General features: G+C 37.6%; 1 protein-coding gene across 1 annotated transcript in view; it reads right to left on the minus strand.

The window, feature by feature from the left end:
• Positions 1-15,269: 15,269 nt before the first annotated feature.
• Positions 15,270-16,370, minus strand: part of CCDC198 (coiled-coil domain containing 198) — a 53,033-nt gene continuing 51,932 nt past the window's right edge. The window contains exon 6 of the mRNA XM_057542699.1: positions 15,270-15,469. Coding sequence (XP_057398682.1) covers positions 15,270-15,469 — 200 coding nt within the window. The remainder of the gene's footprint in view (positions 15,470-16,370) is intronic.

Genomic DNA, 16,370 nt, shown 5'->3' on the forward strand with positions numbered 1-16,370 from the left:
TTTTAATTGGGACTGCTAAATTACTTTCATCATGCCTGTCAAATCTTCACTTTGTTCTTTTATAGCCATGTAGTGAAAATATCTGAGTTCATGTTTTACTTGGGCCCTATATTTAATTCTAAATACTTCATAAATTGTCTTAATAAGGACCAGAAAGTTGATACCGTTCTTTCACACCTATGAACAGAGCTCAATAATAACCTGTAGCCTAGAGATATAGTGATACTTATAAGCAACTTTTTAAAAATGAGTTTGAAAAATTTCATAAGCAGATAGCACAATGCACTTTCTTCAGATTCAGAGCTGTCCCATAGCACTTTTTTTTGATAGAAATGTTATTTGTGCTCTCCAATATGGTAGCCACTAGTCACGTAGCTAGTGAACCCCTGAAGAAAGGCTAGTATGATTGAAGAACTGAATTTTTAATTTTAATTAATTGAAATTTACACAGCCACATGTGGTTAGTGGCTCCTGCACTGGATAGCATAGCTTTAGATAATATTTAGACAGCAATAACTGAGGAAAGCAGCTTTTGAAAAGGATTTTTTTAAGACTACTATCTAATTTATTGAAGAATGAAATAGGATCAGGATTTAAAATTGCCTTTGAGCAATATACTCTATACAAAAGAGTATACCTACAGTATTTATGTCGACAATCTATTTCATTAAAACAGTATTTGTCACCACCCCTCTACCTGCTCCTGTCGTGAGTTAGCCATTCTGAGAAAAGCAACCCTTTCAGTTTTTATTATTTGGTAGTTCTCTGGGTTGCAGAGGTGCCGAGATTCAAGTGCCAAAAATTGGTTTCTGATGAGACTCATATCTTTTTAGCATTAAAATATTTTACATCATTAAGCCTAATAACTTCTCATTTTAAATGAATTTGAAATAATTTTACCTGTAAATGAGATTGGTCATTTCTCGTTTTATGAGTGGTCAAACTGAAACATGGAGGTGTATCATGTTTACACTTTCTTTTTTTTTCTAAATTCTAGAAGATTATGTATGTTGATACAAGGGCAAGTGTTTTTGTTTCTGAGAGAACCAGATTAATTTTCCTGTGTTCTCTGGCCACGGTGTGTCAATCTTGAGTCTAGCTGGACATCTAGTAAGTATAATTCATCAAAAGAGCAGGCGTGGAGATGGGAAACACCTGGCAAAAGGGAGTGCCAGGCTTGGTATAGCCAGTTAACACTGCTGGGGAAAGAGCTCAAGGCCCACGTTCTGTTGATAGGAATCAGTGTTTAATCCATGTGAAAAAGACCTAGGAATAATAAAGATCACCAAAGTGCCGAAATCTACCTTCTACTACTTAAAAAAATGTAAACAATGCAGGGATTAAAAATGTAAGGTTTTTATATTGCTAAGAAATAAGCTCATTTTTAGTTGATGATGGATTTTTATGACTACCTCTTTGCTGTATGAATATATCTCAATTTTTTAATACCTCAATTTCCTGAGAATCTGTATGTATGTTTTTGTAAATAAAATAATTTACCATATGCTAGAGAAAGGACATGGCATTTAAAGAAATTGTATAAAGACATTTGTGACTGAATTTGTTACACAGTGAATCTATTTGAAATTTCTTAAAAACAGCCTTTTCTGGCCCCCTTGACTGAGGTTTTCCTTTTTGGTTTTTTTTTTGGTTTTTCGTTTGTTTGTTTTTTTAGTAAACATATTCTTATTTAGCGAGATCTGTGTTCCAGGATGCGTGTATCCTCATTTGTTCATTTATAACTGCAAAGATTTGTATGTCTCCTATGTTTTCCTTTCATGCCAAAGAAATTAACCCTTTTAAAAAAAGTCAGCAGGTTGCACGAACTGAAAAAAATTTTTTGCCCCTTAGATAGGCGTTCTTAAGAAGCTTTATTTCCTAAGATTTAAATATTTTCCAAAGGAAAACATCTTCAATTTTTTAGTTAAAGCCAGTAGTAAAAATTTGTAAAAATACGTGTGTTTTTAGGAATGCACTAGTTCTGTAGGAAACATATTGGCAATTTTAAGGAACTGTGCTGCTTTAAAATCCACAATTGTATGAAACTTTTCGAAGCTGATGCAAGATATAAAGTCATTGCTAAATTTTATGTATGTTTGTGAACGGCTCAGGGTTCAATGCCCTAACATATAGGCGATTGATCACTAACATCTGTAGGGCCAGATATCCTGTGATTGTACATGTTTATTGATCATTTTAAGGGAGCTGAAGTTGCTGCCTTAAAGCTAAACCTGCTGCCTTAAACTTTGCTACCTCCCTCCCTACAATCATGGCTGTAAACAGTGACTCAACAGTCAGCTAGCATTATATTTGATTTTATTGTGAATGCTAATAAAATAAAATTTGTAAGTCCACCAAGTATTGACTTAACTAGGTAAATGTAAATTGATTTCAACCTTGTCTTTGGCCAAGTCTACTTGATAGCTTATGATAATATGAAATGAAGTACACCAATATGGATGTAAGCATTGTGTTTGAGTTATTGTGAGAATAATTATTTTCTTCATATTTGGAGCTGATAATGAGCATTCAAGGTGTTTATTTCCATCAGATGATACTGAGCAAGTTTCTTAACCTCTGTGAACCTTTAGTGATAACTACTTGATAAGCTTAGTGTGAAGAATAAATGAGATAATGTATGTAAATTCACCTTAACAGTACCTAGTAGCCTAGTATATAGTAAATAATAAATGATAGCTATTATTAATACATATACCATAGTAGTATATAGTAATTTTGTATTTCGGTATTGGATTTTGTAGCACCATTTAAGTGGTAAAAGTCATCTAAATATTAGATCTTATGAGAGTAGCCCAGACTGTAGCAAGTGAACAGAAAAACTTTTCACCTTTTTATTGTGGAGAATATTAAAACAGGGAGACCGAAGAGTGTAATGATCTCTTCGTGTACTTATTAACCAGGCCCAACACCCATGGCCAGTCTGGTTCCATCCATTTTCCATTTCCCCTTCTCATAGTTTTTTTTCAAAACAAATCCTAGAGATTATATCTTATATATAAATATTTCAGTACTTAAATGGTAAGGTCTTGTTTTTAAAAACAAAACCACAATATCATTACAAATACACACAGACACACAAATTGTTAATCATATAACCAATATTAAAACTCCAATTTCTAGGGAATTGTTTTTAGTAGCAGTATGGAGATGCATAAGAAGTAAATATAAAGAATACATAGGAGGTTACTCTTTCAAAGAGGAAAGATATCTGTTACAAGGACAGTAGACACCTTAGACAAGTTTGGAGGTACAGACAAATGATTATAGGAAAGAAAATTAGTGGAAAGTAGAGATAAGTTTGAAAGTAGGGGGCTGTGTCTTGCATATCCCAAATACCTAGTGTTTTTCTATGAGCATAATAAGACACAAATGTTTATTGGGGGAAAAATGGAGTAGATAAATGTGCAATTGCCAACAGCAACAAAGGAATGACTTTTAGAAAGGGTTGGGTTTTTGAAATGTAATCAGCAAAGCATAGGAAGAAAGATCATTGGGCAAGCAAGAAAGAAAAAAATAGGTGCTAACATAGGCACAAAGTTTTAATAGAGATCGTTAAGCAAGTGAAGACAGTTTTGTTTTGTTTTTTCCTGTTGGAAGAAAACAAGATGGGGAAGGGTAAGCACAACCCTATATTCTAACACCCCAATGTTGTGTTCAAAAAGGAATTAATAGAGAAATAATTCAGGATAAATTTATCACAGCCATTATCCGAATTTATAAAGAAACCTTAAACCACATGGCTTGACTAGGGTTGCCATTAATGCATAAAATCAGGAGATGGTTTGATATAGAATATGAGCTACGGAATTGTGGTTCTCATACTAGGGGGTCCAATTTTGCACCTGACTACAGATAAAGAAGAACACCTGGACATCTTTGCCCAGCCTACTGAGTAGAGGATCACTGTATTCTGGCTTGATTGTGGGATGCTTGCCATTATTGGGATGTGATCCCCTCAGCTTGGGTTGGAGAGACGTATGATTAATGTTCTTTCTTCATTGCCAGGAAGGCAGTAGAGTAATGATAATAAATAGCATGCAGTGAGCTTGCCTTCTTACAGTTTTCAAAGCAGTTTCACCTACTTTTACTCAATCTTTAGAAAGATCTTTGGAGATGGAAAGATTAATACTCAAAGTGCTTAAATGACACCTCTAAGGTCCCAAAGCAGTGATAAGACCTCAACCCAGGCCTGAGTCTCCTAGATCTGGCTTTCTTCCCATCACACTCCGTGCTTGATGAAACCCAAAGAGGATAGAGTCCAATATGTTTAATTCTGTTGGATAAAATTAAAACTTTAATGACTCCTACTAAATTATTTAAATTCAGCTGTTTGATTCAGCATAAAATTTAAACACTCTCTTAAAATGTTTAATAGGTCTAATTTGTAAAATCCATGAAAGGATTTAGGATTAAGTAGTTTTCTTAACATCTAATTGGTTTCTAATAATTAGGTATATAATATATTTAAGGTGACTGACTGAAAATGATTTCTTCTTTAAAAATGAACTTTTAAAATACATTCCCCTATGAAAGTTGAACTGAATCCTCTTATTTATATAATTCATTTATGTTTAAAATTTTCTAAATATTATGCTCCAGCATGCAACTCTTGCCGTATTTCCAGTAAACTTTTACTCTGTCAAATTTCTTTTCTAAGGGAAAGGAGTTCATAGAAAAAAAAACCTATCCTGATTATTAATCAAGTTTGAAGTCTAATTAAAATATGCAGAAATACTTAAAAACACTAAAAAATCAGGTCATATTAGTATTCTCTATATAGTGCTAAGCCTACAAAAACACAAACATTAGGAAATTATTTTTGTGTATATATGTATATATATATGTGTATGTGTATGTATATAATGTGTGTGTATATGTACAAATGTATATACATTTATACATATACATAGACCCTTTTCCTGGTGGTAAAAACTTGTTTTAATTAGAGTATCAGCTGCTGGTGATACAATGTTAAATAATTAGGTTGGTCTGTAAAGCTGCCTTCAAATAGAGTAGGATGCTAATATGCAAAATCCATGCCTCTTGAAACACTGGACAGGTCAGGAAGGTCAATCATACTATTTCTACTCATAAAAATGGGGTTATAAATACTTGCCTTTTAAGATAGTGATGTGGGTTCCACTGGAGTGTAATTCCGTAACAGTAGGGAATTTGTTCATGGCTGTATTTATTCACTGCCTAGAATAGTACCTAGAGCATATTAGGCATAACATAAGTGCTTATTACATAAATGCATTAATTGATGCAGAATGCTTTTTAAGGTGCACAACAGAAAGTTTTCAGGCTTAAAATCATCAGTTATCAAAGGTGTTAACTGGCACACAATCTCTATGCATTTCCTTCCCTTCCTTTCTCCCTCCTTCCCTACATTTTCATGAAAGTATACATCCTCTGCTAATGTTCTTAACCTTGACATCATAAGGTCATAAGTGGTTATTTTTTGCCATGAGGCAATAGCTCTATTCAGTTAGCCATTAAACAATTACTGAGAACCTGCTCTGGGCCAGGCATCTGTGCAAGGCACTAAAAAGACAAAGCCAGGTAAATGGCTCTCTTGGGGCTCACAGACCTACCCGAAGCTCTTTGTGATATACAGAGATGGTCGCTATATTACTTTTTATGGTGCCAGAGATGTTAACAAGGCAAAAACTCTGGAGAATCAGTAAGTTTGTAAATATTTTTCTTTCTGTATTATTTTCCTGCATTTTTCAAAAAGAAGCAAAGTCCTACTGTATTTGTTGTGAATATAAAGGAGATTTTTTTTTTATCATGTCAAACATTTAATTGCGCAGACACATAAATCCAAATACAATTAACCCTGAATTGTAAATTAGACCTAGGAATCTGAACAAGAAAATTTTATGGAAATTGAGATGTCTAATTCATATATTTTATCCAAATGAAACCATTTTTTATTAACCTAATGTGGTTGGACACTTATATTGTTTTAATGTTATTTATACATACTCCCAGTTATGAGGAATAACTTCAGTGCTTTACAACCAGCAGTGCTTTTAAAAGGTGCAGTGTACATTTTGAAATTTTTCTAATCTGTAACCTAAATTTTCACATTCCTTGACCACCTGATATGCCACTTCTGGCTTCCCCACCCACAGAACCTTGCCAATTCAGCTATAAAATCAATTTACTGGTAAAGCCAAGAACATGAACACACCTTTTCGGTAAAAGCAGCCTACTGACAGCAAGGAGAATCAAGGCCAGGAAACAGGGTCATTTTTATACATAGAAAAACAGACAGAGGCAAAGGGGATCCAGCTAAGGCCAAGAGTCTGCTTATTTAAACAGACAAAAGAAGGGGAAAGAATATCAGCAGAGATTTTGTGGATTGAAATAGAAGCTTCTGAGTCTTAATCCAGAATGATTTTGTTTTTACAAAAATTTTTAAAAATATTATAAGGATATGATTTTTTCCAAGTTCAATGTCAGCAAAAACCATTACATCTACTTTGAAAAACAGGTAGCTTTTTTGGCTAAATTTAGTTTGCCTTTACCAAGGAAAAATGGTTGACTTGTGTGTATGTGTGAGTCAACCATTTTTTGGACTTAATTGCAAATTACTGAATTCTCTTTTGAATGGTTACTTTGCTATGTGTGAGCCTCACTTTTTTTTTTGTTTGTTTCAAATCTCAGGGGTTTAACTAAAATAACTACTAGTTTATGTACTTGGATACCTGGGTAGAGGGCTGCCTGGGAGGTAATCTTAATCCTTTTGGTCCCAAGTCTGAGAGCATAGCTCCTGGAAAATGGATCTATGCCTTGTGTAGCCTGTGGGAAACCATGTGACACAGACACGGAGGGAGTGGTGAGAGGTCTTCTAGCATTAGAAGAAATGTTTTAAGTTTCCAACTAGAACACACCATTTAGTCATCTGACCAATCTTTATTGAGCACCTACTATGTGCCAGACACTGCACCTGACACTGTGGAAGAAAACCTACCTCCACTCCTTTAGCATCAAATAGCCTGTGAGGTCTAAGACAGAAGAAGTCTAGGGAAGGGAAAACAAAGTGCTAATTGAAAGCCTGCCGGGCTCTGGAGTTATCTGTATTCTTGGAGCAGACAGCAGTCCCCAAATTTGAATGAGAAGCTTGGAAACAAATAAGCATTCAGATGTATGGTGAGTCAGAGTTATGGAAGGCAAATTTTGACAGATTAATTAGGCAGCAAGGGAGGAGTCCTCTTTGTAAGCAGTTTAAAACTGGGCCATAAAGGAGTTCCCTGGTGGCCTATGGTTAGGATCCCTGGCTTTCACTGATGTGGCCCAGGTTCAGTTCCTGCTCTGGGAACTGAGATCCTGCAAGCCGTGGGGCATGGCCAAAAACAAACAAAAAAACTGGGCAATACAAGTAATGCAAATGTGGCTGGATCTTTTCAGCAGTCTAATTCTCTCTTTTCAGTTCATAATCAGTCTTTTGTAGCATCTCTCTGTTCCTTCTCTTAAAAAAAAATCTAAAAGGCATTGGTGAGTGCCGTGGATTTTATGTGTGTGTGTGTTGGGGGGAGGTAGCAAAAACAAAGATCCCTCTGAAATAATCATGTCGCCCTTCAGGAATGAAGACCTCACTCTCTCCCAGGGCTGGGAGTGCTGCTGGCAGACTGTCCTCAGCCGTCAGTCCCCTTCAGGAAGTACCTCAACCAAAAAGAGCTGCTTTTTCCCGTGTTACACCCCTTTCCCGAACAGTCTGTATTCAAAGCCTAGTTCTTGTGGGCATGTAAAGGCCCAGCTGCCTCGCCCCAGTTCTGAAGGGCCATCCCAGTGCCTAAATTCCCCCTGGGAATTGAGGGAATTCCCCTCAATTTTCTCATCTGGAAAATAGGAATAATAAAAGTTACTTCATATACTTGTGATTATTAAATAGCACATGCTGTGACATGATGTACTTAAATTTACTGCTACTACTACTACTACTACTACTATTATTTAACGCTAAAGTATTCAGAGCCTATTTCACACAGGGGCACTAAGGGCAGACCTTGGAGGTGGCACTTGTGCCATCAACCTGTCCAGCTCTCTGGGTTCTGGGAATACAAGGGTATAAACGAAATATTGTTTTAAAATATTTATTTATTTATTTATTTTGGCTGCACTAGGTCTTAGTTGCAGCACGCGGGATCTTCGTTGTGGCATGCATGCGGCACCTAGTTCCCCGACCAAGGATTGAACCCCGGCCCCCTGCATTGGGAGCACGGAGTCGTACCCACTGGACCACCAGGGAAGTCCCGCAGAACCCAAATGTTGATATAAGAATACACAAGTAGTGGCTGCCATCTGGTCTGAGGAACCCACTCTCTGATCCTTTTGGGCCTTGACCCTATCCTGTCAACTTTGAGTCAAATGTGCCTACCAAAGTCAGGCCACCAGGGCCTGGATGATAGCGTTCTACAACCAGAGGAGTCCTGTACGTGGGAATGACATAGCGAGACAAATACTGCATGATCTCACTTATATGTGGAAACTAAAATAGTCAAACTCATAAAAGCAGAGAGAAGAATGGTGGTTGCCAGAGGCTGGGGGTGGAGGTGGGGAATGAGAAGATACTAGTCAAGGGGTACAAAGTTTCAGCTGTGCAAGATGAATGAGTTCTGGAGAAATAACATACAGCAAAGTGACTGTAGTTAACAATACTGTATTGTAGACTTGAAGTTTGCTAAGAGGGTAGATCTTAAGTGCTCACCATACACACACACAAAAAAAAAGAAAGAAAAGAAAATAGTAACTATATGAGGTGATGGAGCTGTTAAATATCTTGCACTGTTCATTTCACAATGTATGTGTATATCAAAATGTCAAGTTGTACAACTTAAATATACACAATTTTATTTGTCAGTTTTACCTCAGTAAAGCTGTGTCTCTGTGTGTGTGTGAGAGAGAGAGAGAGAGAGAGAGAGAGAGAGAGAGAGAGGGAGAGAGATTTCAAGCCCTGCTCTCCACATCCCAGTCCTCACCACCCCTATCTCCCAGCTGATGATGGAGAAGTCCAGACTTGATCAGTACCAATTCTTGGGCTGGAGCAATTTCTAACAGACTTCTCTGCTTCTGCCATCCTTCTTTCTGATCTGCTATGGTAGGGATCTAGATAAAATAAAATAATTTGCAAAAGAGGGGAAAAATGCAATAGTCCTAGAAGAAGCAACAATCGAATTTAACCTAGAATACGTATAATAATATGTATCATATTAATAATAATATGTATCATATCCGTAGCTATTTGTGACTTATTACCAATAATAGTTGGCACTTAAAAGTTTACAAAAGGTATTCTTTTTCATAAATTAGAATCGATGGCTTTCTTATAATAATGTCACTTGAGCTCACTTGATTCTGATACCTTTTCTTTTTTAAAAAAATTTTTTTGGATTATAGTTGATTTACAATGTTGTGGTTGTTTCAGGTGTACAGCAAAGTGAATCTGTTATACATATACACATACATATATCCATTCTTTTTTTAGATTCTTTTCCTATATAGGTCATTACGGAGTTGAATGAAAGAGAATTGAGTAGGGTTTCAGTTGATCCTGCAGGAAATGTGCAAGGGGGTGTGTCACACATTTGACTATCATCCCTTGTGTACTGAAGCAGAAAAGAGTTTGAAAAGAGTTTGAGCGTTCCTAGACTGAATTAAGAGTTGGGGATGATGATTTTCTTCTAGTTTGGTCCTGGCTCTTCGATGCTCCCATTTTATTTTAGTAGCTACTGTGTAGGAGCAGCTGTTTGACATACTTAACAGTCAATTGTGTGTGAGAGAGAGTCGAGGGACTGAGTCGAGTCCCTTGAAAAGAGAAATTAATTAAATAAATAAAGAAAAATTAATTAAAGCTGGAGATGGGTATTTTTCAGTATCTTTTCCAAACAACCTCTCCCTCCTGACCTTTAACCAAAGCAGCAAAAGAGAGCTGAACGCTTATCAGTTTGCTACAGCAGTGAGGCACCAAAGGCATTAAGCAGTATAATGTGAGTCAACTATGACCTAGGGTAGCTCTTATTTGCAGAGCAGTTCCCCTTTTTCTTGGGTTTATATTGAGATGGTTACCTTAACGTGGTTTCCTTTTGGGCACCTCAGGATTTTTTTTTTTCTTTTGTTAATTAATTAATTTATTTATTTTTGGCTGTGTTGGGTCTTCGTTTCTGTGCGAGGCCTTTCTCTAGTTGTGGCAAGTGGGGGCCACTCTTCATCGCGGTGCGCGGGCCTCTCACTATCGCGGCCTCTCTTGTTGCAGAGCACAGGCTCCAGACGCGCAGGCTCAGTAATTGTGGCTCACGGGCCTAGTTGCTCCGCGGCATGTGCGATCTTCCCAGACCAGGGCTCGAACCCGTGTGCCCTGCATTGGCAGGCAGATTCTCAACCACTGCGCCACTAGGGAAGGCTCAGGATTTTTTTTTTTAATTGAAGTATAGTTGATTTACAAAGTTGTGTTAATTTCTGCTATTACAGCAAAGTGACTCAGTTATTTATCTATCTATCTAGCTATCTAGCTAGCTAGCTAGCTATATATATATACACATTGTTTTTCATATTCCTTTCCATTATGGTTTATCCCAGGACATTGAATATAGTTCCCTGTGCTATACAGTAGGACCTTGTTGTCTATCCATTCCATATGTAATAGTTTGCATCTACTAACCCCAAACTCTCAGTCCATCCCTTCCCCACCCCCCTCTCCCTTGGCAACCACACGTCTGTTCCTTATGTCCCTCAGGATTTTTTTTTTTTTTTTTGGCTGAGATGGTATATCTGTTACATGATTGGACCCTAAGTTATTACCATAAGCTGGAGTCTAGAGGGAAACACAGAATGATGAGGAATAGCATAGCATCCTATATAGTGGTTAATTACCTGGACTTTGATATTAGAAAGCCTGGGTTCAAACTCTGATACAGCCACTTAAGATCTTGGTGATCCTGGAGACTTGAATCGCTCAGAGCATCTTGTTTCCTTATTTGTAAAATAAAGAGAACAATAGTGGTTCATACTTCATAGGGAAATGGAGATGAGTAAATAAAGCAATGCACATAACGCACTGAGGAGAGGTTCTGACCCCAAGTAAGTCCTTAATACATGTGAGTTGCTTATATTATTATTATTTGGAAAATATCAGAACTTTCATTTTGCAAAACAGAAAAACAAGGACCTTTTATTTTTTATTATGATCATTATTTTAAATTTATTTTACTGAAGTACAGTTGATTTACAATGTTGTGCTAATTCCTGCTGTACAGCAAAGTGATTTAGTTATACATATATATACATTCTTTTTCATATTCTTTTCCATTATGATTTATCACAGAGTACTGAATATAGTTCCCTGTGCTACATGGTAGGACCTTGTTGTTTATCCATCCTATATATACTGTTTGCATCTGCTAATCCCAAACTCCCAGTCCACCCCTCCCCCACCCACCCCTCTCCCTTGGCAACCACAGGTCTCTTCTCTCTGTCTATGAGTCTGTTTCTGTTTCGTAGATAAGTTCTTTTTTAAAAAAAATAAATTTATTTATTTATTTATTTATTTATTTTTGGCTGCATTGGGTCTTCATTGCTGCGCGCGGGCTTTCTCTAGTTGTGGTGGGCGGGGGCTACTCTTCGTTGTGGTGCGCGGGCTTCTCATTTCAGTGGCTTCTCTTGTTGCAGAGCATGGGCTCTAGGCACGCGGGCTTCAGCAGTTGTGGTGCTAGGGCACAGTAGTTGTGGCTCACGGGCTCTAGAGCGCAGGCTCAGTAGTTGTGGCGCATGGGTTTAGCCGCTCTGCGGCATGTGAGATCTTCCTGGACCAGGGCTTGAACCCGTGTCCCCTGCATTGGCAGGCAGATTCTTAACCACTGCACCACCAGGGAAGTCCTTATAAGTTCATTTTTGAAAGATCTTTTATTTTAACTTTGAAGATCTGAACATTATGTTACTTTCTTAAGAATTTAGGGAAGAAAATCAAACTGTGGACACAAGGTCATCTTTGCAATAGGTTATAGCCCAGAAAGCTGTCAGCAGAGCCCTCTGTTGAGTGGTTATCCTACACTCAGCCTGAGATATGTTGTCTGACAGGGCTGCATTTCTTACTGAAGAGCTGAGGATCCTCTAAATACCCTGTTCTACCTGGATTAAGTTACTAATGTTCCCTACACGGCCCTCGTCCTCAAGGATAGATGCTTACTACTCACTTATTCATGGAAATTAAATCTTTCCTTTTACATTCAATCCATCCTTCAGAGTTGCAACTTCTTTAATAAACCAATGAGCTGGCAATATTTTTAAAATTAAATTTCCAATTTGTGAGGATGGGGTGTACATACCTTTGAAACTTTTTGTTTTGAAATAATTTCAAATTTATAGAAAATTTGCAAAAAAGAGTACAAGGAACGCCTATATATCTTTCATCAAGATTTCCCACTTGTTAATGTAAGGACTCACTCAGAACCCCAGATTTGGTATAAAGATTATTTTAAGCTCAAGATATTTGAGAATCAACAGATGCAGAAAGAAGTATTCTTGGAGCTTCCCATGTCTTGCTAAAAGCAGCAATGTCTGGGAAATGAGGCTGCCATAAATTCCTTATTTGGAGTGGATTTACTCCCAGACGGAAGAATGTGAATAAAATCTATCCCAAATTTCTTCTCCAGAGGAGTTTTATGGCCCTGAAGGAGACAGAAAGACCACTCATACCTGTACAGACAAACATTATCACTAACTTTCTTATCTCTTGATTGGTCTCCTAAAAACCCATTTGTCTTTCCTAAAGAAACCTATTTATTTTGCCCAGAAAAGCCTTTTCTCCCCTCTCCTTTTCCCCTAAGTTAGGATTATAAACCTTTAACGTAAACCATTTAATAAGCCAGCTACTTCTTCTGCTGGGCCCCCTGTGTACATGAATAAACCTTTTTCTCCTGTTAAGCTGTCTTTTGTCAGTTTAATTTGCAGGCCTCAGGGAGGAACATAAGCAAATAGAGGACAATTTTTTTTCTCCCCTACATTAACATTTTACCACTTTTCCTTTATTATTCCTTCTCTCTATATATTTTTATTAATTTTTTCTAAACCATTTGTGGGCTATAGACATGACATTCCATTGTCCCTTAATGTTTAAATGTGTATTCCCTAAAAATAGACTCTTTCTTATATAGCAGCAAGAGATTAATGTTGAACAATACTGTCATCTAATCCATAGACTTAGCTAAACATTTGCCAGTTATCCAATAATGACCCCCAAATATCCTTTGTAAGTCTGGGATCTGGTCTAAGATCACGTGTTACAGTTAGTTGTCCTTTATTTTAGTCTCCCTCAGTCTAGAAGAGTTCCCCAGTCCTTCCATAACTTTTATAACATTGACAGTTTTTAAAATTTACTCTGTAAAATGTTCCTTAATTTGGTTTTGTCTGGCATTTCCTCATGATTAGATTCAGATTACACATTTCTGGCAGGAATACTACAGAAGTGATGTGTTCTTCTCAGTGTATAATATAAGGGGGCACATGATATTTATTTGTCCTATTACTATTGATGTTCATTTTTATCACTGGGTTAAGATGGTATCTGTCTGGTTAGTCTATTATAAAGTTAGTAACTATTATGTACTTATTTATTAATAAGCATTGAATAAGTATTTTATGGAGAGGTGCTTTGAGACATGTAAATATCATGCTTCTCATCAAATTTTCACCTATTACTTTTAGCATCCATTGATAATCCATGATTAAATCAGTTAGTACCATGACATTTGCCAAATGGTGATTTTCTAATTTCATTGTTTCCTTTATATTTATTATTTGCAATTTTCTTATAAGGTAGAGCTTTTCATTTCCCCTCATTAATTTATATATTCATTCATTTATTTATATAAATATGGACTTGCAGACTTCTATTTTATTCAATGTGTTCTTACCTGTTACTATTATTATTTATTAGACCCCTCAAGCTTGTTCCTACGTCCTTTTGACATGTTCCCATCATTTTTGGAGCTCTTCCTTACTTTCTGGCACAACAATGTTCTAGGCTCATCTGCCATTCCTCTGCCACAGCCCTGGACTTAGTCATTTCTTTAAAGAGTCCTCATTCCTTTAGGGGAGAATGTGATTTAGAAACCGTGATCTTAGTGCTCATTGGTATTGGGTGTCATTGCTTTTAGTTCTTAACAGACTAGGAAATATGTATGTACATACACACGTTCATATATATACACGCATGCACCTACATCTATTTATCATCTATCAATTATCTATCTATCTATCTATCATCTCTCTATGTTAAAAAACCATGAATTCACATTGACCCCTCTAATTCCAATCCAATACCACAGGGTTTATCCTTGCTTCTTTTACCTATTTGTAACTCCCTTCAGCACTGAAACACCTGGGTCTCATTAGCCTCAATATATTTACTTAGTTGGTTAATTCTCCTGAGTGTAATCAATATCCTAACCACAAGGCTGCCTCTCTGGCCCCAGCCCCATTTACCATGCTAGCAGCTACATTAGCTAAATTCTTGGTCTGGAGTAAGGGAAATGGAAGGGGAAGAGATGGTATATTTTTTTCTTTAATAAAGCCTGAAGTGGAAGTTCTACTACTCAGTGTAACGTAAAGTGTTTTTCTTACTTGAATTCAATTCTAAGTTCAAAACAGACATGTAAAAACCCAAAGTGAAGGTTCATATTCAATTATCACAGCTAGTGATTGAGTTGTCAAGTGATTATCTACTGTGCTATTCTTAGTATCAGAGACTGATGTAACACCCAGCTGAAACCATTGAAGTCATTTTATTGCATAGTGGACAGATCTGCCCATCTGAGCGCAACCAATGTGCTTGATTCATGTAGGTACAATTCCCCAAATCTGATTTCCCATCAGTTTTTGCTTCTCACATTGCACTCATTTAAAAAAAAAATCATCACCAAATACTTTGGAATTCAGCATTTCAATATATTTAAACGTTGTTCTGGTTTGAAGTATTATCTATTACGTATAGCCCTTGAAGCCTTCGTAGTTTGAATGATAATTTTGAGTTTGTTTAACCAGTCCTCAAACTGGTACTAACCCTCCAGTGTCTGGCCCCAAAAAGGGTTCTTCTACTGGGTGTTACTCGCACCAGTAGAATGAGACCAAGTTCTTCGGTTTAGGAAGGAAAGGAAAGCTTTATTCTTTGATCAAAGAATGGAGAGGTATGAGCTCTAGAGCAGGTGCTCTCCCTGCAGGCTGTGGGTGGGGCTGATTTATAGGGATCAGTACCGGGGAGGAGGCGGGGTTCTTCCCAGGTGAACGCAGCTGTGCTGCTCAGGCTCCGGACCACAGTGCTGGGCGCAGTGTCCCTGTACAAGGTTCCTCCAACTGAACTGTTGGTGCTGCCTTTTCGCACTAGGAACTCTGGTTCCTAGTGCTGGGTGCAAGGCCTCTACACGCGACACCCCATGAGCAAGTGAAACTGGACGAAGCACAAAGGGAAAAAAAAAGGTTAGACTTTATTTTATTACCTAAATTGTATTTTTATTCCCTGGGAATTGTTTACGGGCTTTACTGGTGACAAAACTTTAATAAGCATGCAAACTTCTGTGGTGCTGGTGCTGATCCCTGGGTTCACACCCAGAGATTCTGATTCAGTAGCTCTGGGGAACTTCTGCATTTTAATGAGATCCCCAGCAGGTTCTGGAGCCGGTGGCTCAGGGAACCACACCTTGAGAAACACTGGATTAGCATGTTTTTACTCCGGTCTAGGAAAGTTCTAGCTTAGAAGTTGTGGTCAGTCATTCCTGGTCATATGTGAGGTTGAACTTGTCATTAGTATCCATCAGAGCTTTCATAATCGACAAGCAAATCAGTGTGTTGAAACCTGGCTTGCCAACACCTGCAATTACAGGACAAATGTGTCAACTTGTTCATCAACTTTCGTGTGTCAAGGCTGTGCTCGTGTGTCTGAAAGGGGTGGCATCAAAGCCAGAGCTCTGGCCTGCCTGGCAGAGTTGCAATGAGCTATCCTCTAGGATGCCACCCCGACAGGCCAGGCCTTCAGGCCTTCAGGTTTGGCTGGCTGGCGTTCTTATTAATTAAGTCTGAGAAGGGACTAGAGACAGACGGAGTCCATGTGCTGCACAATCCCTGGTTCAAGTTTGTTTCCTTTCTCCAGTTTTCCTCATGGATCAAGGAGAGATGACTGGAAAAATTATACTCTTCAGCAGAAAGAAAGCAAACTATCCATCAGCACTTATTTAATCATTTATGCTGAGTGCTTTCACAAAGAATGTTGTATTCAATCATCATAAATCACCTGGTGGGTAGATGATTTATTATCACAGTTCCACAGATGAAGAAAGGGAGAGTGTCTGAAT

Source organism: Balaenoptera acutorostrata, chromosome 3, assembly GCF_949987535.1.
Source record: "Balaenoptera acutorostrata chromosome 3, mBalAcu1.1, whole genome shotgun sequence".
Taxonomy (NCBI): domain Eukaryota; kingdom Metazoa; phylum Chordata; class Mammalia; order Artiodactyla; family Balaenopteridae; genus Balaenoptera; species Balaenoptera acutorostrata.